The following is a 27486-nucleotide window of genomic DNA, read 5'->3' as shown; positions in this document are numbered from 1 at the left end:
AATAATAATAATAATAATAACAACAACAACAACAACAACAATAATCATCTCAGCACCCTGCTGCCTCTTCAGGTGCAGCAGAAGAGCAGGTGCAGCAGGGCCAAACTTGGGCTAACTGCTTAGGGCTCAGTTAAAGCGGCCTTGGGGCTGATGTTGTCTTGTTTGTACAAGGACAGTATTGAGTGTTTTGAAGAGTAGAAGGAGTCTGTTGTGTGGAGAAGAATTACTCACATGGATCAACAGGCTTCCTGGGGTTCTGTCCATCTTTGTTTCATCTGAGCACAAGTATTTGTCTTTCATACCCCAGGTTTGATTTCTCCTCCCGCTCTCTGATTCCAGTTGGGGCTGGTATGCGATTTCTACATTGCTCACACTTGCATGCAGCAGTTGTGTGTGTGTGTGTGTGTATGTGTGTGTCTGTATTCATGCACACACATGTTCATGTGCTCTGCAGAGGAGTGTCTAGGAGCCTGGAGCACCTAGGTGTAATAGTGCAGGGGCGGGGCATACAGTTGAACATTGTCTATTTAGGTTTTGACATGGCAGCCTCTGCTGCAGGTCCCTTTGAATTGTTCCCATCTTTTTAATGCAGGAAGCCTTGGGTCTGATAAGGTGAGTGTATTTACATGCCTGGTTTAGCTTATCAGACATCAGTAAAGCTCTGCAGTTCTGACAGCTCAGAGTAGGTGAAACTTCCAGGTCTCTGCCTTAGAGTCCGTCCTGTAAGGATGCTTCTCAGGCTACCTTTCTTGTGAGTGCCGTGTCTCATTTGTCTGGTGTACCCATGTTAGCTTCAACATTTCCATTTGTTGTTTGTTTTCATTTTATGTATTAAGTTTGTAAAACATGGGTCGGTGTATTAGTTAGGGTTCTCTAGAGTCACAGAACGTATGGATAGTCTTTATATAGTTAGGGAATTTGTCAATGACTTACAGTCTATAGTCCAACTCCCCAACAATGATCAGCAGTGGCTGTGGATGGAAGTCCAAGGATCTAGCAGTTTCTCAGTCCCATGAGGCAAGCAGGCAAAGAAGAGAGAGAGCGAATCTTCCTTCTTCCAATGTCCTTATTTATCTCCAGCAGAGGGTGTACCCCAGATTAAAGGCTGTAGGTCTCCAACAGAGGGTGTGGCCCAGATTATTGGCATGTGGGTCTCTAGCAGAGGGTGGGGTCCAGATTAAAGGTGTGTGCATCCATGCCTTTAATTCTAAATGATCTTGAACTGGGAGATCTTGTCTTAGTCACTATGCTTCAAGGTCTCTATGCCAAGATCCAGGTCAGAAACATATCTCTGAGCCTCCAAATTAGGATCATAGGTGAGCGTTCCAATTCTAGACTGTAGTTCATTCCAGATATAGTCAAGTTGACAACCAGGAATAGCCACTACAATCCACCCCTTGTCAACTTGACACAAATAATATCTCATGTCCACATGAAACAATAACAAGATTGTGAATACGCCTAACATGATATAACTATTCCTCATACAATCGCAAACGCATTTGTAAATTTGCAATGGGGAAATGTCTCTTGGGAACATTCTTTTAGTGTTTCAATACCAATTGATGTTAAAGGAATTGGAAGAAAGACAAATGTATCTTCAACAAAATAAGATAGAAGCATTCATATTACTTATAATCCTCGTTTCTGCAACTGGTTACGTGGCCTTAGCTGGTATTTATAACTATCTTCCTCTGCTACCCATTCTGTATTTCCTTCACCTTCAGCAAGCACCTCAGCAGGCTCTTTTCTTGGAGGATTGACCCATACCTTCATTCCTGATGGGTCTGTGTCCTTTGTCATCCTGCTTGGATTAGGCTGTTGTAGTTTCCCATTGACTTTAATCACAGGACATGATAGTACTAAGAGACGCCCTAGGGAATCTCCTGCACTCCAGACATAATCCTGCTTACCTCCATTGTGGAGAGGCAATCCAATTTCCCCATGGTAATCAGGATCTATCACCCCTCCTAACACTGTTATTCCTTTCTTAGCCTGTTGGTTTAAGGGCATTAGAAGCCCAAAATGGCCAGGGGGAAGTCTGAGCTTCCAGTTCAATGGAATGTTTCTTGTGGCTCCTGGTAGGAGCACTCCCCCCTCTGGAACCAAAACTTCTAGGCCAGCAGAACCTAAATTTGTGGGGACAGGAAGCAAAAATTTTCCTAGAGGGTCACTAGGAGTGATAGTGAGTGGAACTATTCCCTTTTCCACCCCTTGATTCCTGGACCCATGGATCCTGGCTATGGGAGAAACTGTACCATATATTGAACGCTGATTCAAAGCATATACTGCCTTCTGAAGAACTCTGCCCCAGCCCTCCATGCTGTTGCCACCTAATTGGTGCTGTAACTGTCTTCAAAAGGCCATTCCATCTTTCTATCAGACCAGCTGCTTCAGGATGATGGGGAACATGGTAAGACCAGTGAATTCCATAATCATGGGCCCACTGTCACACTTCTCTGGCTGTGAAATGAGTTCCTTGGTCAGAAGCAATACTGTGTGGAATACCATGACGATAGATAAGGCATTCTGTGAGTCCACGGATGGTGGTTTTGGCAGAAGCATTACGTGCAGGAAAGGCAAATCCATAACCAGAATAAGTATCTACTCCAGTAAGAACAAAATGCTGTCCTTTCCATGGGGGAAGTGGTCCAATATAGTCAACCTGCCACAGGTTGCTGGCTGGTCACCTCAAGGAATGGTGCCATATCTGGGGCTCAGTGTTGGTTTCTGCTGTTGGCAGATCTGGCATTCAGCAGCAGCTGTAGCCAGGTCAGCCTTGGTGAGTGGAAGTCCGTGTTGCTGAGCCCAAGCATAACCTCCGTCTCGGCCACCATGGCCACTTTGTTCATGTGCCCACTGGGCAATAACTGGGATGGCTGGGGAAAGAGGCTGACTGTCCACAAAATGGGTCATCTTATCCACTTGATTATTGAACTCCTCCTCAGCTGAAGTCACCTTTTGGTGAGGATTTACATGGGACACAAATATCTTCACATCCTTTGCCTATTTGGAGAGATCTATCCACATACTTCTTCCCCAGATGTCCTTCTCACCAATTTTCCAATTGTGATCTTTCCATGTCCTTGACCATCCAGCCAATCCATTGGCTACAGCCCATGAGTCAGTGAACAATCGTACATCTGGCCATTTCTTCTTCCAAACAAACTGTAATACCATGTGTACTGCTCGAAGTTCTGCCCACTGTGAAGATTTTCCTTCACCTGTATCTTTCAGGCTTGTCCCAGAAAGGGGTTGTAATGCTGCAGCTGTCCACTTCTGGGTGGTGCCTGCATAACGTGCAGAGCCATCAGTAAACCAGGTCCTAGTTTTCTCTTCTTCAGTCAACTGGTCATAGGGAACACCCCATGAGGCTATAGGCACATGCTTGGCAGCAGATGGCATTGTAACAGGAGTAGAAACCATAGGCATCTGAGCAACTTCTTCATGTAACTTGCTTGTACCTTCAGGACCTGCTCTGGCCCAATCACATATATACCACTTCCATTTGATAATAGACTGCTGTTGTGCACTCCCTACTTTATGACTTGGAGGGTCTGATAACACCCAGCTCATGATGGGCAGTTCAGGTCGCATAGTAACTTGGTGTCCTATTGTCAAACGTTCAGTTTCCACTAAGGCCCAATAGCAGGCCAAGAGCTGTTTTTCAAAGGGAGAGTAGTTGTCTGCAGATGACGGTAGAGCTTTGCTCCAAAATCCCAAAGGTCTCTTCTGTGATTCACCTACAGGGGCCTGCCAGAGGCTCCAAACAGCATCTCTACCTGCCACTGACACCTCAAGTACCATTGGGTCTGCTGGATCATATGGTCCAAGTGGTAGTACAGCCTGCATAGCAGCCTGGACCTGTTGAAGAGCCTTCTCCTGTTCTGGGCCCCACACAAAGCTAGCAGCTTTCCAAGTCACTCGGTAAATAGGCCTGAGTAACACTCCTAAGTGAGGAATGTGCTGTCTCCAGAATCCAAATAGACCCACTTTCTTGGTGGTGGGAGGGGCCAGGTGCAATAACTTATCTTTCACCTTAGAAGGAATATCTCTGCATGCCCCACACCACTGTACTCCTAAGAATTTCACGGAAGTAGATGGTCCTTGAATCTTGGTTGGATTTATTTCCCATCCTCTGATATGCATATGTGTTACCAATGAATCCAAAGTGGTTGCTACTTCCTGCTCACTTGGTCCAATCAGCATAATATCATCAATATAGTGCACTAATGTAATATTTTGTGGAAGAGACAAACGATCAAGGTCCCTTCTAACTAAGTTATGACCCAGGGCAGGGGAGTTAATATATCCTTGAGGCAAAACTGTGAAGGTATACTGCTGGCCTTGCCAGCTGAAAGCAAATTGCTTCTGGTGGTCCTTATGTACAGGTACTGAGAAGAAGGCATTTGCCAGGTCAATAGCTGCATACCAGGTTCCAGGAGATGTGTTAATTTGCTCAAGTAACGAAACTACATCTGGTACAGCAGCTGCAATTGGAGTTACTACCTGATTTAATTTTCCATAGTCAACTGTCATCCTCCATGATCCTTCTGTCTTCTGCACTGGCCAGATGGGAGAGTTAAAGGGAGATGTGGTGGGAACCACCACCCTTGCATCTTTCAAGTCCTTGATTGTGGCAGTAATTTCTGCAATTCCTCCAGAAATACAATATTGTTTTTGATTCACTATTTTCTTTGACAGAGGCAACTCTAAAGGCTTCCATTTTGCCTTTCCAACCATAATAGCCCTCACTCCACAGGTCAGAGAACCAATATGAGAATTCTGCCAATTTCTGAGTATATCTATCCCAATTATACATTCTGGAACTGGGGAAATGACCACAGGATGTGTTCGGGGACCCACTGGACCTACTGTGAGTCGCACATCAGTCAAAACTCCTTTAATCACCTGTCCTCCATAAGCCCCTATTCTAACTGGAGGGCCACAATGTTTCTTGGGATCTCCTGGGATCAGTGTCAATTCAGAACCAGTATCCAATAGCCCCTGGAAAGTCTGATTATTTCCTTTCCCCCAGTGTACAGTTACCCTTGTAAAAGGCTGTAGGTCCCTCTGGGGAAGAATTGGAGAAAGACTAACAGCAAAACTTTTAGGTATCTTATCAAAATCCTTCCTCAGGGGAACCTGGCCACCCCTTCATTCAAGGGGTTCTGGTAAACTGGCTCAAGTCTGGAAATTGATTCACTGGCCGAGACTGCCTTTTGCCATGATCCAATGCAGCCTTTCTATCATTTGTTTGAGGATTTTTCTGCTTATACAGATCAAACAGATATGCAGTAGGTTTCCTATGTATTTCATCCCTGGAAACACCATGATTGATTAGCCAGCACCAAAGGTCCAAGTCATACCATTATAAGTTCCACCTCTCTGCCCATTACAGGGTATGTCATTATAAACATTGTTTTGTCTATGCTGTCCATTATAATAACTACGATCACCTTGTCTCTGGCGATTCAATGCTGCCACCTGGCCCTTGTTAACTTGGGGCCCAATTAAACCCATTGAATTTAATTCATCTAATTGAGTAGCAGCATCTCCAGCCCTAAGGTCTGGCACAAGGAAAAGGGCAAGAACAAAACTCTTTAAATGTGCTGGTGCCCCTCTCACCAGTTTGCGTCTTATAGGACTGGTGAAGGGCATATCTTCTGGACCTTCCCACTGTGGAGGATTAGGTTTTACACAATGTATCCACTCTAGCATTGCAATTTCCCTAAGCAGTAAAATCCCTTCATCAACACTAAGCCAAGGGATATCAGGCATCTCCAACTCCTTTTCAGTAGGCCATCTTTTGATAAATACTTCAGTCAACCAATCAAACTTTTGACACCTTTTTGAACTGTGCGAGCTTCCATATTAAACCTAGAATCTCCACTCAGAGGGCCCATGCCAATTAACTCAGCCTGCTCTAGTTTTATGTTCCTTCCACCATTATCCCACACCCTTAAAATCCATTCCTACGCATATTCCCCAGACTTCTGCTTGAATGAATTAGCAAACTTATTAAGCTCCTTATTAGTATAGTGTATTTCCTCATGGACTACACTTTCTACCTCCCCTTTAGGGGCCTGCTTTGCCGAAGAAACTATTGGTGGGCCCTGAGAAACATCAGTATTGTCAGCAAAAGTCACTGCTGGATTATCAGGCTTTGAGGGATTAATTTCCTCAGGTGGAAAAGGCATTATTTCAAGGGGTGGGGCTGAGGGTACTACTTCTTCAGGTGGAGCAAATTCTTGAAAATCTGAAAATTCAAAATTCTCAATTTCAACAGTGTCTTCCCACACATCCCCATCCCAAGTTATAGGATCCCATTCTTTGCCAATTAATGCCCTTACTTTAACTGCTGACACCTTCTGAGGTTGAGACTTAAATTTTCGCTGTAATTCAGCCAACCTGATAATGAGGGCTTCAGTTTGATTTTCTGCTACTTGAGCTCTATGGCTGCTAGAGAGTAGATTCTCTTCAAGGGCACACTTAGCAACTTTTAGATTGTTTACTTGAGTCTGGAGCTCTTCGATTTTATCACACAACTCCTTCCTTTCCGTCATTGTTTTTCCCCCGAGATGCTAAGAGCAACCAGCCAGCAAAATCATTTTCTGATTTTTTTCCCCCCCAACTTGGAGAAAGTATTGTATACCACCGAATCACCTAATTCATCAAGATAATCAAAGGCATTAGCTTCTTTAAGCTTGAGATATAGTTTCATCCACGGGTCTTCAATATTCTCCGAGCTCCCAGGAGGGAGAGAATCTGGAGAAGTTTCAGTAGTTGAAGGTGCTATTGGATCAACCAACCAACTCCAAAATTTTGAAACATTCATCCTTATACTTCTGCTCCTCTAGAACCACTCCCGGTACCAACTTCTGTATTAGTTAGGGTTCTCTAGAGTCACAGAACGTATGGATAGTCTTTATATAGTTAGGGAATTTGTCAATGACTTACAGTCTATAGTCCAACTCCTCAACAATGATCATCAGCAGCTGTGGATGTAAGTCCAAGGATCTAGCAGTTTCTCAGTCCCATGAAGCAAGCAGGCAAGGAAGAGTGAGAGGAATCTTCATTCTTCCAATGTCCTTATATATCTCCAGCAGAGGGTGTAGCCCAGATTAAAGGCTGTAGGACTCCAATGGAGGGTGTGGCCCAGATTAAAGGTGTGTGCATCCATGCCTTTAATCCTAAATGATCTTGAACTGGGAGATCTTGTCTTAGCCACTATGCTTCAAGGTCTCCATGCCAAGATCCAGGTCAGAAACATATCTCTGAGCCTCCAAATTAGGATCATAGGTGAGCGTTCCAATTCTAGACTGTAGTTCATTCCAGATATAGTCAAGTTGACAACCAGGAATAGCCATTACAGTCAGGAGGGCGTTTTTCAGAAGCACTTGACCTCTGCCCTTCTCTTTCCTGCTCCCAGGGTAGGTTTTTATGCTTCTTTTTGGTAATTTCTAAGCCATTCTTAGTATTTCTTTGTTAAAATAAGCAAGTGTGTACATGTGTGCCTGTGCACACAGTACACATGAACATGTGCAGACATATAAGCATTAACTCCTATTAGTTTAGTTTAGGTTTGTTTTTGAGAGCGGGTCTTGTTCTGTGGTATAGGCTGGCTTTGAACTCAGCTGTCTTCACTTGAAGGAGATCCTGGAATTGCAGGTGTGCCCCCTGGTGTCTGGTGTAGTGTGTTCTGTCTTCTTGACACCATTGGTACCAACCAAATAAACTGATGTGTACCTTGGTGTTTTTCTCAACAGATATAGCTTATAGATTGTTGTTGGTGACATTTTCTTGCTAAGATTTTCGTGTCTTTGCTCTGTATGAGTATTTTGTCTGTATGTGTGACTGTGTATCATGTGTGCAGTGTCCATGGAGGGCAGAAGAGGGACTTTGATTCTTGGGAAATGGAGTCATCCTGGAACCAGTTTCCCCTCTGGAAGATCAGCCAATACTCTTTGGGCCATCTCAAGATGTGCTTAATACACTAAAGTCAAAAGTGCTTAATACACTATAGTCCTGACATTACCTTTTAATTGAAATACTTTTAAATTTATGTCTAATACACTCAGAGAAGAAATTGCTTTCAGTAGTGATGTGTTCCTGCATAATTCAGGCACTAAAACTTGAGACATAATTTCACAAGGAAATAGTTCAAATCACACCACACTTTGCTAATGTCAGAAGTGTGTAGTGGGTTTGGTTAGCTCTGCCTGGGCGAATTTGAGAGTGGAAGTGCTGGCTTCCAGGCAGAGTAGGTGGGCCTCTGCAGAAGTCTGGGTGGTGGTGAGCTACTCTTTCTGTGTTTTCTTCAGTCACTCTACTGGTTGGTTTTGGTCAACTTAGCACAAACTAAAATAACTTAGGAAGAAGAGACCTTGATTGAAGAATTGTTTCCTCAGGTTGGCACATAGGTAACTTTGTGGAACATTGTCTTGAGTAGTGATTGATGTGGGAGAGCCCATTCCACTGTGAGCAGTCGATGCGTGTGTGAAAAAGCAGGCTGGCTAGGGCATGAGAACAAGCCCTAAGCATTGTTTTTCCATGGTCTCTGCTTCGCATCTTGAACCCAGTTCCTGCTTTGAGCTTTTGCCCTGACTTCCCTCAGCAGTGGAGTATGACCCTGGATATGTAAGCCAGTTAAATCCCATTCTTCCCCTAAGCTGGTTTTTGTTATTATTTTATTACAGCAACAGAAACCAAACTAGGACAGTCACTGTGGACTTGAGGGCAGGTGACACGGTACCTGGAAGTTTGAGGGGGATGAGCAAGGTTTTTATTTTATAGTTCAGGCAGCCTTAAAACTTATAATCTTCCTGTCTGGTAGGCTTATAGGTAAGGTGCTACCATACCTTTTAAATATTTATTTTGAGGTATAATCTTACTTTGTAGCTCTGGCTAGCCCAGAACTTGCTATGTAGACCAGGCTGACCTTGAATTTATAGAGATACACCCTCTCTACCTCCTAATGAGTCATCCTGTCCTGAATGGCTTTTTTTTTCTTTTTTAAATTTATGCCAATGATGGAACCTAAGGCCACCTGTGTGTTAGATGAGGATATATATATATATATATATATATATATATATATGCATGCATGCCTGTATTTAAAGGAAAACCTCAGCTCAGGACACAGCTCAATGATAGGATACTCTTTTTTTTTTTTTTTTTTTTTTTTTTTTTGAGGGTCGTACTTTACATACATCAACATGTCCTCAATTCAGGGTAGTTTATTTTGAGAAGCAAGTGTCTGTCTAAACCCTCATCAGTCAAGACACAAGGTTTGACACAGCCCACAGTCGCTCCACTGCCCGTCCTCACATGCTAGATCTCAGCTGCCACCATTAGCCAGTTTGCTCCTCTCAGGCTGAGCTCAGTGACCCTACAGAAGGAGGGACCCATGTGTTTGTTCTCTCTTTGCTGTGTATTGATTGTCTTATTGGTAGCTTGTTGTTGTGTATACTGAGTGGCTTTCCATGTGTGGACATGAGCTGTCTGCCCATTCAACAGGGAGACATGCTTTGGGGTTGCATCTAGCATTTGGCTGTTATGAGCTAAGCTTCTAGAGACACCCGTGTCTGACCCTTGTGAGAACATTCTTTCCTCCAGTATAACACTGGGAGTAGACTAGTGAGTCCTGTGGAGAGTCTCTGATCTGTCTCTTCCATAACTTCTAGGACATCTTCTGTGTTTCCACATTGGCACCTGTTTTCTAACTCATTCGTTCCCATGCTGGAGTAGCTTCTCATCTTTTTTTCTTTTTACATTGAGACATGGTTGATATTTTTAGTGTATGGTTCTCTGAGTTGTAATGAGCTCAGTCAGAAGTGGCCTCAGACATCTTACTGCTGTGGTGGGCTGTTCCTTCCCTCGCTCTCCCTGGCTGCCTTTGACTCCATGTTGGCCTTCTTGGTTCACACAGTGGGTGGTTGCACAGCATCCCTCTTCTACTCCTGACAAGAACTGGAGTTTTTTCTCAGTGCTTGGTCCTTTTCTTGGCGAGTGTTGTACTGGGGACCAAACTCCTCTACCTGCTCAGAAGTTGGCAGATGTGTGGGTTGTATTGGTCAGGGTTCTTCTAGAGGAACAGGACCAACAGAATGAAACAAATGTATATATTTGTTCATATTCATAGAAATACATTTACACACACTCACTCACTCACTCACTCACTCTAGAGTGGTTTACAGACTGTGGCCTAGGTAGTCCCACAATGGCTGTTTCCTGGTGGAAAGGCCAAGAATCTGTGTGTTCAGTTCCTGAGTCTGGATGTCTCAGCAGCCCCAGCCTGGTGCCTGAGTCCCAGAGGATTCCCAGAGAGCTGCTGGTCTTCAGTCTACACTGGACTCCTGAAGAAGTAGGTTCCAATACCCCAAGGAGTGCCCTAGTGACAGAATAGATGAAATCACCAGTGGGAGTGAGGGCAAGCGGGCCAACGGCAGCCGCTGTTTTAGTTGATTCCAGATGTCGTCAGCAACCAAGGCTAACCATCATATCCAGCTTTCCTCTCTGAGGAACCTGCCTGTAGATCTTTTAGTGGATATGGTCCCCCTTTCTTGGACTGCCACCTGGGAGAGGGATTAGGAGTGTGTGAGGAGTGCTTGTTTACAGGTTTTCAAGTCGATTGAGATCTGAACCTTCCCCCAGGTGGATGTGATTGAGTCTCCTCATCCTTTGGGAGGTGGGTGGGGCCCTCTAATGTCAGCCCTGATGGGTGTGTAGTGCTGTGTACTGTGGTTCTAATTTGGTTTCCAAAGGTGTGCAGTATCTTTTCATGTGCTTGCCTCATCTTTTGTGAAGTAATAGTTTCAGTCTTTGGCCACTGTTTTATAAAATGTGCTTGTCCGGGCAGTGGTGGCACATGCCTTTAATCCCAGCACTTGGGAGGCAGAGGCAGGTGGATTTCTGAGACCAGCCTGGTCTATAGAGTGAGTTCCAGAACAGCCAGGGCTACACAGAGAAACCCTGTCTAGAAAAACAAACAAACAAAAAACAACCCCCCCAAACAAAAACAAACAAACAAAAAATGTGCTTGTTGGATTTAATAAGAGTTTTTCAAATGTACTATAAATCAAGTTCTTTGTCAGGTAGAATGGTTGTAGCAATACTTCCCATTAGCCTGTATTTCCTCTGTACTGACTTCCCAGATGCCTCAGAGTATACAACTCTGTCCAGTTTTCTGATTTCCTTACAAGTTGGTTATGTCCCATCAGTTTGTGCCTAATTCAAAGCACAAGGATTTGCCTTTGAGTTTTCTTTTAGGATGTTTATGTGTTTGCTTTTCTGGGATCTGGTTTGAAAGAATTTTGTTAGAGTTGTAAGGTAGGGTGGGTTGCAATTTCTCCATATAGCATGTCCAGTCTAGCCCTGTCTTTTGAGAACAGTTTCCTCCCATTGGTGGCCCACTGGCTACAGAGGGGAATACTTCTTTCTAGGACCCTGAGTCCGTACTCCTCTGCCTTTTCAAGACTGTGTGGGGCCATTCTGGTTCTTTGTCCTCATGTAAGCTCTAGAATTAATAGGTTTCTGCAAAAGCTCAGGACCTGTTGCACTTTTAGATCAGTTTTATGATAATTGGTATGTGTGTGTGTGTGTGTGTGTAAATAAAATTTGTATACAGCATTCTGCCTGCATGTAAGAGCAGCCAGTGGGCTTACCCTCTGAGCCATCTCTCCAGCCCCCAATAATTGGTATCTTTTTTTTTTTTTTTAAAGATTTATTTATATGAGTACATTTTAGCTGTCTTCAGACACACCAGAAGAGGGCATCCGATCCTATTATAGAAGGTTGTGAGCCACCATGTGGTTGCTGGGAATTGAACTCAGCACCTTTGGCTGAGCCATCTCTCCTACCCCGATAATTTGTATCTTAATATTGAACTTCCTGAGCCATGAGTATGGCGCTTCCCTTCATGTAGTCAGCTCTTTCAAAGGCCAAATCTATAATGTCAGAATATGGAGTCAGGACAGTTGTATGTTGTTGGATTTAGTAAGTGTTTTCCAAATGTACTATAAACAAGTTCTTTGTCAGGTAGAATGGTTTTAGCAATACTTCCCATTAGCCTGTATTTCCTTTGTACATGACCCTGATGGGCTGTAGTGTGTGAGTGTATTACAAATATAAATAAAGCAAATTTGTCTTAGATTGTTTTATAGTGTTGATAGTTCAACATATTTTGCTTGATTTGTTTATATATTCATATGCTAGCTAGTATACATGCAGTATTTTAAAATGTCAATATGTACTTATTTGTTGAGAATACTTAAAAACATCACTTTTAAAACCACTCATTTTCTATACTGTGTCCTTGCAGAAATAATTTATTAACTGTTGTTTTATAAAATTTACTTTTACGTGTATGAGTGTTTTGCCTGCAGGCATATTTGTGTACCACTTGTGTACCTGTGCCCCCGGAGGCCAGGAGTCATAGACAGCTGTGAACTGTCAGATGTGGTTTCTGGGAATGGAACCCAGATGCTCTCTGTAAGAGCAGCGCTGCCCCCTAGCTCCTTAGCCATCTCCCTAGCCTGTTGCTTGATTTTTACAGCTTTCCTTTGTAGAGTCTTAGGGTTTTTCTTTAGAGACAGTATACTGCAGTCGGTAGCAGAGGCCTCACTCCATCCATTCTTGCTCTTATTTGCTGCTCTAGCTAGCACGGACGTCGTAGGAAAGGGACGTCGTAGGACTCTAGCATCACTTCTCATCAGTCTTTTTCTCTAGTTCTTCTGTAGCGCCACTTTCTCATTATTCCTCTCCCTTTTCTAGGCTGTTTGGTCTGCTGTGATTTAAAAAAAAAAAAAAAACAAGCTATGGGCATGTTTGGGGGCAAGGTTGGGGGGCTTGGCAAGGTTGGGGAACTGACCTTTCAGTCACGGACTGTGGAACTACAAGACCAGCTTCCAGCAGATGGCGTGAGAGCCCTCTTCTTGGTGCACAGAGGGTGCTTCTTACTTTGTCCTGGTATGATTAGAGGAAGGAGGCCGGGGTCCTTTTGAACTTGAGTCTTATTCTCGAGGCTCCACCCATGATCTAACACCATCCCTTGGGAGTTAGGCTTTGTCCTTTTTTGTCTCAGTGTCTTTGGCCGTGCTCCATGTGAACAGTACCACTTGTGTTAATCCGTTGCCTCCCTCCTCACAGCACTTGTAGCAAAGCCAGATTTCAGAGTTCCTCAGATTCAGGTGGCTCCACTGTCCCTCAGTCCTGCCCTCAGGAACTGATGTCATGCTCTCTGTCTTCTGCTGTTTTGGGGGATCCTGAGGAATGGCTTGTATCTTCCTGCCTGGGATTCTTTTAAACAATTCCTGCTTGCCTGGTTACTTTGTTTTCAGTTTATGGCTCATCCTCGCTCTCTCTCTCTCTCTCTCTCTCTCTCTCTCTCTCTCTCTCTCTCTCTCTCTCTCTCTCTCTCTCTCCTCACCCTGTTTTTCTCTCCCTACCCCTCCTCACTCCTTCCTTCCTTCCTCTCATTCTGTTTCTTGGATCTTACTTAGTCCTGGTTAGTCTTGAACTCACATTGGAGCTAACCATAACCTTGAGCTTCTAATCTTCCCGTCTGTCTCCCACATGCTAGGATTGTGGATGTATGCTATTTCCCACAGATTTCTTGATATAGTTTCTGATTAATAGGCATTCCTGATTTTAATGTTTTTGAATGTACCTATTCTTCCCTGAAGTAAACACTTTTTTTGAGATATCTGTGAGTTTTTTTCTTAGCTCCAAGATCATGGGGATTTTCTGCACTTTCTTGTAAGATTCTAGTTTTTGTTTTTATTTTTCCTCCCCTCAATACAGGGTTTTTTTTTCTGTGTAGCCATGGCTCTCCTGGAACTCAACTCTATTAGACCAGGCTGGCCTCAAACTCAGACAGCTTCCTGCCTGTCTCTGCCTCCAGAGCACTGTGATTAAAGGCATGCACCTCATCAACTGGATTAATGCCTTTTCTTTGTAAATGTACATTGGTGTTTTGCTTGCATGTATGCCTATGTGAAGGTGTTGGATTCTCTGGAACTAGATTTAAGACAGTTGTGAGCTGTCCTGTGAGTCCTGTGAGTCATGGGGATCATGGGAGTTGAAATGCTGATCTTGGAAGAGTAGTCAGTGCTCTGAACCGCTGAGTCCTCTCCAGCCCTTGCTCTGCTTTAAGCCTTCAGTCTTTATGGCATTGGAGCCATTCATTGCTCTGTGTTGGGTCCCAGACTGCGTTGCTTCATATGCAGAATGTACTGACCACACTTCTTCTGTGTTCTCCCAGGCCTTGTCATGGAGGACCTACAGAGCTCTGGCTCTGAGCTTTCCTTTCACTTGTCTGTCCATCATGTCAATTTGTCCTTATGCGGCAAAATTCCATATTGACTGTGTGTTGCCTCGGATTGGTGCTAGAGCCTCCTGCTCCTGGCTTTGGAGCTAACTTTTTGAAGGACAGATGAGTAGGAATTTTGTTGCTGTATTGGACATTTTGAAGGAATAAACCAATGTCCCTTGCACAGTGGTGTCTGCCTGTTTGTGAGTGAGCATGGGCTGTCATTCAGTTTACTCGTCAGTGACTTCTAGATGCGTTTTACACTTTCCCAAGTTTATCTTGCACATATTTTGCTAGGTTTATTGTGGGGGCACTATTGAGGTTATTGCTTTGACTGTGTCACCTCCAAGCCTCCTGCAGAGGTGGGAACTGAACCAGGGCCCCATGTGCGCTAGGCAAGTCTCTCCAAACCATCAGTTGTATCCTCTAATTGAAACACTCCTGCCCCACTTAGGTACTTAAAATCCTTATTTTTGATTGTGTGGTTTTGTTGTTTATTTGAGGCAGGCCCTCACTCAAGGATGGTCTGCAACTTACTGTTTATATAGCCCAGACTTGCTTTGATATCATGGTAGTCTTCTTGTCCCTGCCTTCTGAGTGGGTTTACACATTAAAGTCTCTTTTTGAGATATATGTGTCTATTAATGTGCACACTAGAGTAGGAGCCTGTGTATGTCAGAGGTCAGAGGCTGATGCTGGCGGCTTGTTTATTGTTGTGTAGCTTACTTGACTTTGAGACAGGGTCTCTCACTATCCCTGGAGCTCACAGATTCAATTGGAATGACTGGCCATCAAGCTTCAGGTGCTCCACTTCCAGTGCTGTGGTCACAGAAGTTGTGGCAGGCTGTCCTCGTCATTTAGGAAGAGGGAACCTCGACTGAGAAAATTCCTCCACAAGACTGATCTGCAAGCAAGCCTTTGGGGACATTTTTTTTTAAATGAATGATTGTCAAGGGAGTGCCCAGCTCATTGTGGGCATTGCCACACCTGGTCCTGGAGTGTGTAAGGAAGTAGGCTAGGCCATTCCCCCATGGCTTCTGCTTCTTCAGTTCCTGCTTCCAGTTTCCTGCCTTGACTTCCCTCAGTGGTAGAGGAAACCTGAAAGTTGTAAGCCAGAATGAACCATTTTCTCTCCAAGTTGCTTTTGGTCTTGGTGTTTTTATCATAACAATAGCCATCTAAGACCCTGTCTATTTACATAGTTTCTGGGAATCATAGACAAGATGTTTATGAGGCAAGCCCTTTACCAGATCTAATATTTTAGAGCTTTATGTCACGAGTGATTTTTGGGTTTTATTTGCTTTCTTTGTGTCTCTTACAATCTTAACAGTGCTGTGGGAGCTGCAAATTTTCTTTTGGCCTTATTTGACATTCTAATCTCTGCAGGTCAGTTCCTTTTTTTTTTTTTTTTCCGCTATAGGAGACCACTAGAGCTGTTCCAGCAGCTGAGGTTGAGGTTGTGACTTAGCTTAGTCAGGGAGTGGAGTGTGTGCCGCTCTGGTCCCCTGTGTTGTTGTTCCCAGACTATCCACTTGGCTTCATCTTTGATTGCTTCTCATCCCTCCTAACAGCCAAGTCCTATCCATCCTGCTTGTGGGCTTTCAGAAGAGGTCTAAACAGTTCCTTATTGTACAGAGTGGCTGTCCTTCTTGATAACACCCAGAAGATAAGTGATCTATTGCATTGCTTGGGTACAGTGGGAACTGTAGAAGGGTGTGCCACATGTGTGTAGAGGTTCTGATGGTTGGTGGAAACCAGCCAGTGAGTATGCAGGGTGGTATAGAACAGGTTGGATGTATGTGGTGGCACATGGTGCTACTTGTGAGTGTGTGTGCTGGCTGTCAGGATGTTGGGACAAATGAGGTTGCCAGAGAGTCGTGTTTGGAGAGTTGAAGTTTGGCTGCACACTGTCTCAAATGCATTGTACTCTAGCCTGACCTGTGTTCTTGTCAGTGATGGACACAGCACCAGTTTAATACATTTTTGCCACAAGCAGAACGTAAGTACAGGCCTGGTACTCCTTCAACCTGGTCTCAGATTGCCTCTCCCCACTTCTATCCTTCTTGGGTAGAGGCTACTTTTAAAAAGTCAACATGCAGAAGGACAGATACACCCTCCATCTAGAAGATCTTTGTCTCTAGTGCTGGAGATTGTCAAGTGTCCACCACTGAGCTGTATCTCACTGCCTGCACTTCTTTATCTGGAGGTTGTAACTCAGATGATCTGAGACATCAGATGGCAAAAGTTACTGAGCCTAGGGACCTCAGAGGCTGTTTCTCACTGGTTGTTCCAGTGAAGCCCTGTGACTGGCACTATGTGCCAGTCAAACTGTGTAAGCTGTTTTCTTCAATTGCAAGTAAGACATATCTAGACATGGTAAATCCTAAATGGTACCGCAGCTTCTAGAAGTGTGGAGAAGAATGACAGTGGGGACTGGTGCAGGCATTCTCTCAGCCTATGTGAAGAGGAGTTAAGACTTTGTCAGAGTGCATGTGAGCGTCCTTCTCCTGTTCCTAAGCCCCAGCAGAGATGGCAGCAGAGTTTCCTGGCTGCTCTTTGGGGCTTTCATTTTCATTTTATTCAGGAACTCCTTGCTTTAGTCAGAATGCGAAGTGAGAAACACAAACATAATACCAGAAGTTAGAGTTACTGAGAGTCAGAGCAAAGGGGAACAGGGAATAAGAAATGCCTTCCTCATGTTCCCTGGCTCCTGTCAGGTATCAACAGAAGGGCAGTCAGAGTGCCCACTGGGTAAGTTCTGACTCTTCAGAGGACAGAACAAGTGCTTAGATCCTGTAGCAGTACAGGTCTATGACGCTGACAGTGTGTGACACTGACAGGAGGGACACTGAGTAGTGTGTGGCCCATTGTGCTGGTGTAGCCACCTCTAGATACTTGAGACAGATCGCCCCTCATCCTTCTGATGCACTTAGGGTCAAGGAGCCCACACAGTGAAAAGAAACTGAGTTGAAAGGTAGCTGTGTGGAGGGAGTGCAAGTCACAGGTTTCCTTGCTGGAGTTCTTATATGAGCTATGGTGATGTCGTACATTGAGGAGGGCAGCCCTAGGCTGTGCAGGAGGCAGAGTGTGATTGGGAGGAAGAAGAGTTCAGTGCTCAGGCTCCCAACTAAGCACATTTTTGTTTTGTTTTACAGGACCTTATTATGTGGCTCTTAGCTGTTTGTGTAGATCAGGTTGTCCTTGAGCCTGGATTATATGTATGTCACCATGCCTGCCACTATTGTCTGTCTGCTTTAAATTCTAGCCAGTCACACTGTGGTGCACACCTTTAATTTTAGCACTTGGGACACAGACACAAACATATCTCTGTGAATTTGAGGTTAGTCTGGTCTACATGTAGTGACTTCCAAGCTAGCTAGGGCTACCCAGGGAGACCTTGTCTCAAAAATAAGTAAGTAAATGATGATCTTCATGTGGTTTCAAAGAGACATAAATTGTACAAACACATAAGGCTGGAGTGTGATGTCTGCGGTCTCCTGACAGTCAGAGAGAACCTTGTCAAGTGATTTAGATGTCACTCTTCTCTATGTCTTAAATGAGACTCAGTGTGCGCCTAGGAGTTCCCTGTTGGTCACGTGTAGGGACAGCTGCTGGAGCTGTGTACTATGCAGGTCTTTCTGTTGTAAAGAATTGAGCTTAAGTCACTGTGTCAAAGGATGAGCATGTGCCTGCTTTTATGTGTATTCTGTACACATAAAAGTGCATAGTGTATTCTACAACTCGTAATAGAATAGATGCTAGAAATCAAATGAAATCTCTGCTAGCATGGTAGGTAAACTCGCCATGTCAGTTTAACTTGCTGTTCTTGCTTGTTAGTAACACAGTGCAGCCGTGCCGACTGACCTTGCCGTTTTTTTATCCTTGGTTACCTTTGTGGTACTCATTAGCCAGCCTTTAAAGTAGACAGGAGTATCAGCTAGCTTAGTTAAGGGAGTTATGTATGTACATGCATACATACGTGTAGATGCGTGTGCGCACCTGTAGGTAAAAGTTGGGTATCTTCTTCAGTCGCTCTCTGCTTTATTTGTTAGGACAGGGTCATATTGTACCCAAAGCCTGCAGATTTGTCTAGGCTGGCTGACCAGTGAACCTCGGGGATGCTTTGTCTCCCTTTCCCAGGGCTGGGGTTACTGGGGCCTGGTGCTGCACTGGGCTTTTTACATAAGTACGAGGGATCTAACTCAGACCTTTATACTTTCCTAGCAAGCACTTTATTGTCTGAGCTATCTTCCAGTTCGCTTAAGTAAAATTTATTTTGAAAAATTGTTACTAGCTGGGGTTTGGTGGCTCACGCCTTTGATCCCAGCTGTCAGAAGGCAGAGGCAGGCAGATTTCTATGGGTTCAAGGCCGGCCAGGTCTACATAGTGAGTTCCAGGACAATCAAGATCACAGAGATAAACTCTTTCTTGAAATACAAAAACAAACAAACAAAAATGATTACTATGTGTAGCATGGGTTTTTAGCTATTTTACTCAAAGGTTAAGTGCACTGGCTGCTCTTCTGTATCCTGAGTGGATATGTAATGTGAGAAGAGACACCCAGCTCTCTGCTGGGTACTAAGCATGACCATTTAGAGAGTGTTAGGGACAGTACTTGCCACCCTGAGACTCACTGAGATTTAGGAACTTGCTGGAATCAAAGGGCATTGTGCCTGCTCAGGGCCCAGGCCATTCTCTGTTGTGTTCTAGAGGGCATTTGTGTGTAGACTTCAGAAGGTATCGTGGAGAGACTGCCAGAGCTTTCAGAAAGCACAGTTTTGGGTGCTGTCATATACTGAAAGAATGTCACTGTCTGAGTTAGCCATGGTGGCTTTAGCTACTTGGTCTCTTGTAGACTTTGCATCGCCTGGTTGGCCTTCTTGCTTTCAGTTTGGCCTAGGACTGAGTTTGAAACAACCTGTTTGAATGCAGAAATAATTCTGCCTTTTTAGCTGAGCACTTTCTGAGAAGAGGCATGGTTAAGGAAAAGTGTTGTGGGACATATTAAAAAAGAATCGGCACGTTCTGCACTTGTGCCACCATCTCTCTGCCCCAGCAGCCTGGCCGGCCATGCACTGGCAGGCAATGGCCAACCTGTTTTTATCTCATGGAGACTCTGACTCAGAACTCTACAATCTCTCCACACTGCTAGATTGGTTCCCATTTGTGGGTCACTACCATGCCAACCCTGTGCTTCATATCCCCATAGCCTTTGTGGTGCACTTCAAGCAAACCCATGCTTTGCCACCCTCTTGAACCTGGATGAGCTGCTGCGTGAAGGAAAACACAACACAAACTTAGTTCAGAATGACAGTAACTCGATCGCTGGGTGCAGCAACTAAAATCCTAATCTTGTAAGCCTTATTAAATCAAAATCCTCCAGTTTCTTGAAACTGGGAGACACTCTAGCTACATCTTGTCCTCACACTATCCCCATCCAAAAAGGCCCCCTCTCCTGCTTCTTCTCTTCCTAGGTTCAACCAGGAAGTCCCGGCTACTCGCCCAGTGATTGGCTCCTTTATTCATTAGAGGATTGGTTCACAAGAAGTCACCTGAGTACATGACTCATTTGTCTGCAGCCCCTCCCAGGAGAGCAGAATTAGCATCAAAATACAAACAGCAGGGGCTGGAGAGATGGCTCAGTGGGTAAGAGCACCGACTGCTCTTCCGGAGGTCATGAGTTCAAATCCCAGCACCCCATGGTGGCTCACAACCATCTGTAAAGAGATCTGACACCCTCTTCTGGTGTCTGAAGACAGCTACAGTGTACTCACATATAATAAATAAATAAATCTTAAAAAAAAAAAAATAAAAACAGCACCAGGGCCATCCACTACAGAAAGCTGAGACTGGGCTCTGGGCTTGAGGTGAGAACTGTCATCCCTGCCATGGGGAACATTTTAATATTGTAGGGCTTTTGAATTCTGTGTCTAATACATTAAAATGGATCTCACTTAGCATGGACTCTGACATGAACAGGCTGTGGCTTTCGGCCTTAGAGTGTCGTGGTCCCATGGGGAAGGCTCTGTGTTGGCCATCCTAATGGCATACACAGAAGACTAGAAGTCATTTGGCAGCCATTGTATTGCATATTAGTGTCTTCTCACCAGTGTCTGTTTTGTTTTGAAACAGTATCTTGCTTCATAGCCTAGGCTGACCTTAAACTCATCATGTCTTTCTGCCTTTCTAGTGTGGGACTTGGTTTGCCCATGTGTGGCAGTCTCTCAGCTTGCTGTACTGCCTGCTGTCTATTCAGTCATTTCTCTGCTTGGCTAGGTCCTGGCACTTAAAGTTGGGCACTTTTACTCTGCCCATTCTCCATGGCTTTGGCTTTTTTAATCCAAGCCCCTGACTGGCTCTGGTTCTTCCCTCTAGGCTGTCTCTTCTTGCTTACCTCTTCCAAGACAGAGCTGCTGGGTTCTAGGAAGAGGATAGAGGTAGGAGGACAGGAGGCAGTGCAGAGATGGGGGTGGGGATTGGGAGGGAGCCTGAGGTACAGGGGTTCTGATATAGCTGGCTTCCTTGGGAGCCTGGGTCAGTCATGGGGTCACCTGTCAGGCTTCTGCTGCTCTGTTGCTCCCCATGCTCTGACATGCTCAGTTCATGCTCCCCATGCTCTAACATGCCAGGTTTATGTCTCTACACAGCAAAAGAGTGCTGGCTTCTAAGTCTTTATTTTGTAATGTTTCTAAATTTCTTTCCCTGGGTCCAGGAGCTCCTGACAGTTATAGCAAGCCACTGTTGATCTGTAGCCATGGGCTTGGTATTTGTGGGAAATAAGCCCCTGCTTTTGGTTAGATACTGTTTGGGACTTAGGTGGAATACTTAACACCATAGTCTTGAATATGCCTCTGTCTGTAGGGAAGATGGCACTTTGAAGTGGGTAGATATTGATGGAAGGACGTTAGGATGGCGAGTTTGTAGTTTGAACCTGTATACTACTAACATGCACACTCCTTATGAAAACACAAATTAAGGTCCAAAAGTCATCTTACCAAAGTCTGTCAGCTGATTAAAGTTGAAGAGAATTTAGGGGCCAATGCTTTGAAGGGTACATTTGGGTTTAGAGAACTCTAGTGTGGAGACTGGGCCACTATACTGGGGACCTGTGGGTATCACCATTTCAAATGGTATACTTAGCATCTCCTGCAAAGCAGCTCCCTGTCTGGGGCTGTAAGCTCCTATCCCAGATCTGAGGGAGCCTCAGTTTTAGTCATGGAGTATGCTGAGTAGATGTGAACTGCTTATCAACCACTGGCCAGTTATGTGGCTTAGAAGATGCAAGAGGACACAGTACCTGGGCACATCGTGGAGGGCCATTCCCAACCAGGAAATCAATCTCTCTCTCTCTCTCTCTCTCTCTCTCTCTCTCTCTCTCTCTCTCTCTCTCTCTCTCTCTCTCTCTCTCCCCCCTCCTACCCTCCTGCCTCCCCCCAGCCATAGGATAACTTAGGTGCCCCTTGCCCACTGTCCCTTGCCCTTTGCCTTGCTCCTTTTTCAGATGGGTCTCATGAATCTGAGGCTGGCCTCTAACTTGCCATGTAGCTGTAGATGACTTGAACTTAAGGTCTTCCTGCCCACCTCCTGGGTGCTGAGGGATGAAAGCAGTGTTTTGTACACGCTAGGTACACCCTTAACTGCAGCCCAGCTTAGATCTCTTTTGAGGTCCATTTTGTGTCTAATAATTGCAGATAGAATTCATAATAAACACTCATTGAACAATATGCAATTTAGATGTTTGTAAACATGGTATTAATGTTTTTGGGGGAGGGGCAGCCAATGCATGAAACAATTTATTGTCAACTATTTTATTCTGTTCTGAAAAGAGCAGTTAGAATTTGTGGTGGAAAAGAGGAGAAATGCAGAAGCACTAATTGTAGGGAGCAAAGGTTTGAGTAAGTTTTAACCCTTGCCCTCAGGGCTGACTTAGAGAGCAGGCATAGCATAGTGAGTGACTGTGAGGACCTGTCTGAAGAGGATGCTAAGAGGTTCTGTATCTGTAGCTGGAAGCCTGCGAGAGTGCAGGGGACACTCCTGATGCTTGACTGCTGCTTAGAAAGGAGGCACAGGGCCATCTCTGCTCTCAGCAGCAGGAGCTCAGCCCTGCTACGGGAGGGAGGCTCCTGACTTAGGTGACAGCAGTTTTAGCTTAGGCAGGTGCAGAAGCTGGAGTGGGAGCAGACTGGTTGTGTGACAGAGGAGGGGCAAGGAAAGCTGGAGCAGTCGAGATTGGGCAAGAGCAGCTCTGCAGTGGTAGGCTGGGATGAAGTGTGTGGTTTCAGTGGGTGGGGCGAAGGCTGGCCAAAATTATTGGGAGAGAGAAGAGTAGGTTTGGTGTCAGGACCTAGATTTGGGGTTCAGGATGAGCAACCAGGAAGCAGCCTTCAGAGAAGAGCTGCTGCTAGAGGGTCACAGGTCCCGGAGACCTTGGCAGCAAGTCTTTTGGGGTGAGTTTGAAAGCTGCGGCAGTGATAGTGAGGGGCCTGTTCAGGTGCAGTGTTGTCTTGTGGGACTCTGATTCACCTGTGAAACACAGGACTCCAGTGCTGTTTGGCATGTTGACTTGGAGCTCATGCTGAGGTTCTGGGCATCCTCCATGATCTTAACCAGCTGAGCTGTACTATGAGAGGCATCATTAAGGAACCTGGAAGGCATATTGCACTACAGGGTCAGCTTCCAGTTCCCACATGTGAGAGAAGCCCGAGCGAACACTCCTAGCCTGTTTTTGTATGTTATGGTGACTGGATATGATGGTTGAGACCGTGCCTTACCTTTAGAAATTACTTGGTTCTTGCTTTGTTCATGTGCATCTGTGTGTGAGTGTGTGTGTGTGTGTGTGTGTGTGTGTGGCTGTATGGAGGTGCAGTTGATATACAGGAATCTCCTGTGGTCTCAGTGCAGTTGGCTACACTGATACACATCCCTGAACTCACCACCAGTCAGGATGAGCCTCCTGTCACCTGAACACTTCTGCTTTTCCCCATTCTCTAGTGTTTGCCTGTTTGACAGCTTTTTGTCACGGGGAGTTGGGTCCTGGAACATAGAAGTATGTAGTGTGGACCTTTTCCTGGCTACTTTGATTCAGTGTTGTCATTTGAGGGTCATCTGTGTTGTATCTGTGACTCCTTCTGTATCTCTGAATACTTCCCTTTATGTAGATACATGCTGTCTCTGTATTGTATACTTTGTTATTCCTAGTTTTGGGCTGTCAGAAGTAAGACTGCTTCAGTTAGTTCAGATCCAAGTCTCTCCCAGGAGGACTGTAGTGGAGGGCTCCACCCCATCATAGGGCAGGCCTAAGACTGCAGGGTGGTGTCAGGGGCTCCACCATGCTGCTAGTTCTCTGCCCACGTCACCGGTTAGGCTTGGTTTTCTTTCAGCTGGGTGTGGATAGCTCTGTATGGTGGGTTTCATTTGCAATGTCCCTACTGACTGGTGACTGAGCATATTTGTTGGTGTGGGCTGTGTCGTTGGAAAGTGCCTGCTCAGATATCTTGCCTACTTATAATTTTCTTGCTGAGATGTGAGAGATCAGTGTGTGTGTGTGTGTGTGTGTGTGTGTGTGTGTTCTGTACGGCGGTCTTCTCTGTTTGCTCTGGGTTGGGAACCAGCATTTCCTTTCAACTTCTGGAGAAGAGCTGCACCTGGAGTTCTGGATGTGTGAATTGTCCATTGTTCCTTTGTGGACCATGCTTCTGGAATGATTTCTAGAATAATGGTGGTGTCTTCTCTCTCATGAACTCTATCTGGTCTTATGTGCAGAGGAAGATCCAAGTCTTCTGTCTTACCTTGCTTACTCGCTCACTATGTCTCTGCACTCTGTGCTGTGCTCATGCACCAATGAGGCACTGCTTGTCCTCTGGAGATTCTGAGGCATTTCCTGGATCTCCCTTGGGTACAAATCCGTTTCTGTCCTAGGTCATTGCATATCTTCAGAACATACATGTTTGAGACAGGGCATCTGAAATGCTCTCCTTCTTGTTGCAATGGTGTGGCAGGCAGTAGACAGCAGGCCCATAGGATCTCTTGTCTGCTGTAGAACTTCCAGTTGTGCCAGCTTAATGTGAGTTCTGGGCTTCCTTCCCTGCAGTGATCAGTGCTATTGGGGACCTGGGTGGTCTAGAGGGTGGGCATTATCTCATTTCCTTATTGGCATGGCAGAGCTCTGGTGCCAGTGCCGGGGACCCCATCCAGGATGTGCTGTCTTTTATGGTTGCTTTCCTTTTCTCTTGTCACTTGTTGGAACTTCTGGGACAATCACCTCAACTTTATCATACCCTCTTGACCTGTTCTCCACTTTTTCTTTCTGCAATGTCTTCTCTGCAGGGTACCTGCACTTGGCTATTCTGCGGGCTTTGGGTGTTTGGGTAACATTGAAGGGCATTCTGATTAATTCTTACTACTCTCAGGCGGGTGGTTTCTAAAGAAGGATGGCACTTGTGCATTTGTCTAGGTCTGTGCCAAGTATCTAGGATCTTTGATTGTTACCTGTTATTTGCATGGTGACCAGCTGAAAGAACTGGGTAATGTTAGCTTTAACAGAGTTTAGTCAGAGGTCAGGGATGCAACCGAGGCAGGGCCTGTGCGCCACCATGGGCTAGCTAAGCTTGCCTACTGGGCTCCACTGTACATATTATATTGGGCATATTTACACCAGGCAGTCAAAGGGGCTTCAAAGCTTGAGAGTAGGGTGGTGTTGAGGTCCTCTTAGACCCCTTATCAGCTAAGGATATACAGGGCCCTTTTAGTCTGTTTTGCATCAGTAGGTAAGAGGTGTCCTTGAGGAATTCTTCAGGGTTCTCCACCAGCTGGACTGGACCATGTTCTGCAGTGACCGTGGTATATGTGTGACAGTAGCCACATGGATAGTCAGACAAAACCTCCCAGGACATGTTGCCTGTACCTTGTTAGGTCCACAGAGAAACAGCGGCCTATAGTGTGCTGATGCAGATTGTGCAAAGTAGTTAGTCCTAGAGAGACATTCATTTCCTTAATGCCAACAATTGGGTTTTCTGGATTAGTGAGTTCAAAGAGAGCCTGCTACTGTTTCTGGCATACTCAGAGCTTGGCAACATTAAAGACTCTTCCTGTAGGAGTGCTCTGGCTTACTCCTCACAGAAGGAAAGCCTAGGGTTTTTCTGGTTGTGTAGCTTATAGGAGGTTCTGGTGTCAACTCTCTCACCAGCATCCCCTTGCTCTCAGGCGTGTTACTTTGTAGCTGTGTCCTGCTGAGCTGTGCTGTGCTGAGAGTGTCTGTAGCTCTGTTGTGGAAGTTAAGTTTAAGATAGATGAGTTACTGTTGCTTCTGGGACTTAGGGTACAATTAATTGCTAGTTTTGAAGCCAAAGTTAGTCGAACTTGGTTGGTAGAATGTGTGGGTACATCCTGGTCACATCCTAGGGGAAAGCACAGCCCCCTTGTCTGACAAGAATAGTATTCCCATGAATACAGGGCCACAATTTTTGGTTTAGGTTGGACATTCTGGGGTGTATCAGGCTGGAGAAACTTGGCTGCACTCAGAGTTGTGACCGCAGTTCTGCAAACAGACTTCAGCATGTAGGACAGAGAATTATGGAGAAGGTGCAGAGTGCTAGATACCCAGGACACAGGTTCAATGGCTGTTGGAAGCCTGCGGTGAGTGAGTGTCTGCCACTTTGTGAGTGTAGATAAGGTAGGGGCAGTGTTTCACTTGTGCTCTCACATCTGAAGAGGCTGCAGGGCACACATCTGGGCTGAAGCTGTGGCCACTGAGCTTGGCTCTGCCACATGTGTTCCTTGTGAGAGGAGATGCGATGTGGTCTTAGTGTATTTGGACAGCCCTCCACCATCCTGTGCTCTGTCTGCCCCCAGGAGCCAGCTTCTTTGCAGCTGCTCACATATGTCTCCTGTAGTAAGTAGTTCCCTGATCAGGGCCTTCTTGTGCTGGGTAAGGGGTGCTTCCTGATGCCAAGTCTCCTTTGTCCTCAGGAATGGTCCTCGTGCGGAGTGAGAATGGGCAGTTGTTAATGATTCCTCAGCAGGCCCTGGCCCAGATGCAGGCCCATGCCCAGGCCCAGCCTCAGAGTACCATGGCACCCCGTCCTGCAACCCCCACAGGTGCTCCACCTGTCCAGATCTCCACTGTGCAGGTGAGTGCATTGCGTGGTGAACAGGCTGGTGTGGGGTGCCACTGGCTCAGCCTGGCTCCCCTACTCCCCACTGCTGCATACTGGGGATGTTGCAAAAGTGAAGGTGTGTCTTGTGTGAGTGGACATTGAGGCATGCATTGTTTACAAACAAACCCAACCATCAGGTAGGGTCTAGACTGGCTCTGGTCACGCATTCTCCTGGCTGAGACCATCTGCTCTTTAAAGCCAGCTCTTGTGGCCAGTGCTCAGCTTGCTGACTGAGTAAGGTTAGAATAGACACTTGGGGTCTGCTGCCTTGGCTGAACCCTGGCTTTTCCTCTTGACACCAGTAGGTTTAGCTTTCTGTGTCCCAGTCCCTTCCTCTGTAAAGTGTAGATCTGGTCATGCACAGGTCATGGTACTGTCATGAGGACTGAGCATGCTTGAAATACCAAGAATGAGGAGGCAGAGCAAAGGCCATACAGGTGTACCCTGGCTTTCAAGCCTTGAGGTCGTCAGTCTTGATGCCAGGCAGTGCTGTCCTAGTGTGCAGTGCCCTCACACTTAGTACCATAAGCCCAGGGTCTCCAGTACACTCTGTCCTGTGCCTTGCGTGGCCTTGCTTTTGTCTGGTGCCTTCCCCGGATAGCTGTCGACTAAAGAGATGGCAAAGTAATCCTGATACTCTGCAGAGCCCTGTCCTGTAGTTGGGGTGTCTGTGCTGGAGGTGGGCAGAGCTCCCCATAGGAAACAACGGAGAGCCTCACTGCAGTGTTGTTTCCTGAGGAGGAAGCATGTGAACTTCTGTGGTGGGCGTTGCCTCTCATCTGACCTTCGTGTCTGTACTCACACTGCTCTGGTCACCTTAAAACTCCAGGCATTTCCATCCTGTTTGACCCCGCCTTCCCCTTTGACACCCTGTGTCTATGACTCAGGGCATCTCCACTTTCAGTTCAGGCGAGTGTCCCTAAGAGCACTGCTACAGCTGGGTTTCCAGATGTCTGTTTTAAAAGATGGTGTTTTGTAGACTTCACTAAAAGAGACTGTTTTTAGGATTTTCCCTGAAAA

At 45.6% G+C, this 27486-nt stretch overlaps 1 protein-coding gene across 1 annotated transcript in view; it reads left to right on the top strand.

The window, feature by feature from the left end:
• The window catches only part of Taf4 (TATA-box binding protein associated factor 4), a 72917-nt gene that overhangs the window by 19504 nt on the left and 25927 nt on the right, over positions 1–27486 (top strand). Inside the window, 1 exon segment of the mRNA XM_052184497.1 lies at positions 26279–26439. Coding sequence (XP_052040457.1) covers positions 26279–26439 — 161 coding nt within the window.

The sequence above is a fragment of the Apodemus sylvaticus genome, chromosome 5 (genome assembly GCF_947179515.1).
Source record: "Apodemus sylvaticus chromosome 5, mApoSyl1.1, whole genome shotgun sequence".
Lineage (NCBI taxonomy): Eukaryota > Metazoa > Chordata > Mammalia > Rodentia > Muridae > Apodemus > Apodemus sylvaticus.
This window is presented reverse-complemented; position numbering and strand designations above follow the sequence as displayed.